The sequence below is a fragment of the Castanea sativa genome, chromosome 3, assembly GCF_040712315.1.
Source record: "Castanea sativa cultivar Marrone di Chiusa Pesio chromosome 3, ASM4071231v1".
In the NCBI taxonomy this organism is placed as follows: domain Eukaryota; kingdom Viridiplantae; phylum Streptophyta; class Magnoliopsida; order Fagales; family Fagaceae; genus Castanea; species Castanea sativa.
Window position 1 is genome coordinate 7,283,880 of NC_134015.1, and position 1,724 is coordinate 7,285,603.

General features: G+C 35.1%; 1 protein-coding gene across 1 annotated transcript; it reads right to left on the minus strand.

The window, feature by feature from the left end:
- Positions 1-493: 493 nt before the first annotated feature.
- On the minus strand, positions 494-1,006 carry LOC142628420 (pectinesterase inhibitor-like). The gene has a single exon (XM_075802526.1). The coding sequence runs from the start codon at positions 1,004-1,006 to the stop codon at positions 494-496; it is 513 nt and encodes a 170-aa protein (XP_075658641.1).
- Between the last annotated feature and the right edge of the window lie 718 nt (positions 1,007-1,724).

The window sequence follows — 1,724 nt, forward strand, 5'->3', positions numbered from 1 at the left end:
CGAGAATTTAATAAGGAGAAAAATAGTTAAAAACAAGAGAAAAAAATATTGGAAATAGGTGGATGCTGTGACAATTGATGTTACTAGTGGTTAGCACCAACCTTTTGGACTCCTTTCTTTTTTTTAGACTCTGCATTAAATTCTCCATTTTTTTTTTCAATTCTATAATGTCTACGCCATAGGTATGTAGCATTAGACCTAAGAATTAACATGCATACTATTGCAGCTAATATTGATTGAGTTAGGGCCTTAAGAAGCATGCATTGCTTGTGCTATAAGCCTATAAAAAAAAACATGAAATTAGATAGTAATAAGATCTATGGTATCAATTATAAACCATTTTCCCAGTACAAACTAGTAGATGTTATTGATACTTTATAGAATATGGAAATTTTATTGGTTGGCAACCTCTGCGCGTCTAGGACAACACGGAGGTAGATGAGCACCAACTTGATAGTTGGAAAATTTATTTATGCCAACATTGAATCAAGGCTTAGAGGTGATTAGTAATGGCTAACACATTGCTGCTTAGCTGAGTAAATGTGGTACTCAAAGAAGCTATTGGAGAATTGACAGATTGATCTTGGAAACCTTGCTCACACGAGTCTGCATCGTTCATGGCAGCTGAAACCCATGTCTTAACATCATTATATTTCTTAGATCCCAAGGCAGTGGTCGAGGACTTAATTTGATCAATTGCATCTCCATAGTTCTCAGCGCAATCGGTTAGGGCTTGCTTCAAGCCCTCGTCCTTTGCTGAACCTTGCAGTTTTTTGACTTCGGCATTTACTTCTTGAGCTTTAGCCCCTGTATATTTTAGTGCAACTTTGGCTATAGTCAGGAGATCTTTAGCTGATTTGGCCTCATTGTCCGATTGAAGAGTGCTTAGGCACAGAGACTTGTACGAAGTGTAACCACAAGCTTGGTCAATCAAGCTTTGACATAGAATTTGGGTTGGAAAGACAGTCAAAAGAAGCAAAAAGACGAGGCTTGAAATGGGATTCATGTTTTCTTTTTAGAAAAAAATTTATGGTTTTGAATGGGTAAAGTCAATGTAGCTATAGTAATTTTACCTTTTTTTTTTTTTCCTTTTTTTGGTGTTTTTGAGAAACTTGTAGCTATAGGACTATGGTTATATAGAAAAAAGTTGGGATGTGATCGGTTCTAAGTTCAACTACCTATTTTGAAAGTTGACTATAAAAAGTAAATGGAATATTTTAGCGTAGGATTGAATTACATATGACCACACAACTATGCTATTTAACCGGTCTCTTTGACCTTATGAGTTGGCTGGATAAAAAAAAATCTTCAACCCAAAACATGATTATTATTATTATTATTATTATTATGAAAAAATATTTTGTGAATATAATATATGAGTTTTCCTAACATGTGCAATGTAAACCATTTTGTGAAACTTTTTATGGAAAACTAAAAAAGTGATAAACTTTTTTGTCAAAAAGAGATCAGCATAATATAATATTACACACGCGTGTGGGCCCTACCACCCTCAGGACTTAATAGTTCTTTGTGTCTACAGTACTATTAATGCCTGTCAAATCATTTATCAAAGGTGGGGCATGGGATTCTTACATTGTGATGATCGTTTAGTTACTTTTTCTTAATGCTAAATTTGTGCTCAGCAAGATGTTTGTCCCCATATTAACACATGTCCTTGGTAAGGCCAGCTATCATTGGCGGGACCTTCTGAGGTGAGGCATCTC

Excerpts from the sequence above, each read along its gene's own strand:
- LOC142628420 (XM_075802526.1), bottom strand. The coding sequence starts at position 1,006 with ATGAATCCCATTTCAAGCCTCGTCTTTTTGCTTCTTTTGACTGTCTTT.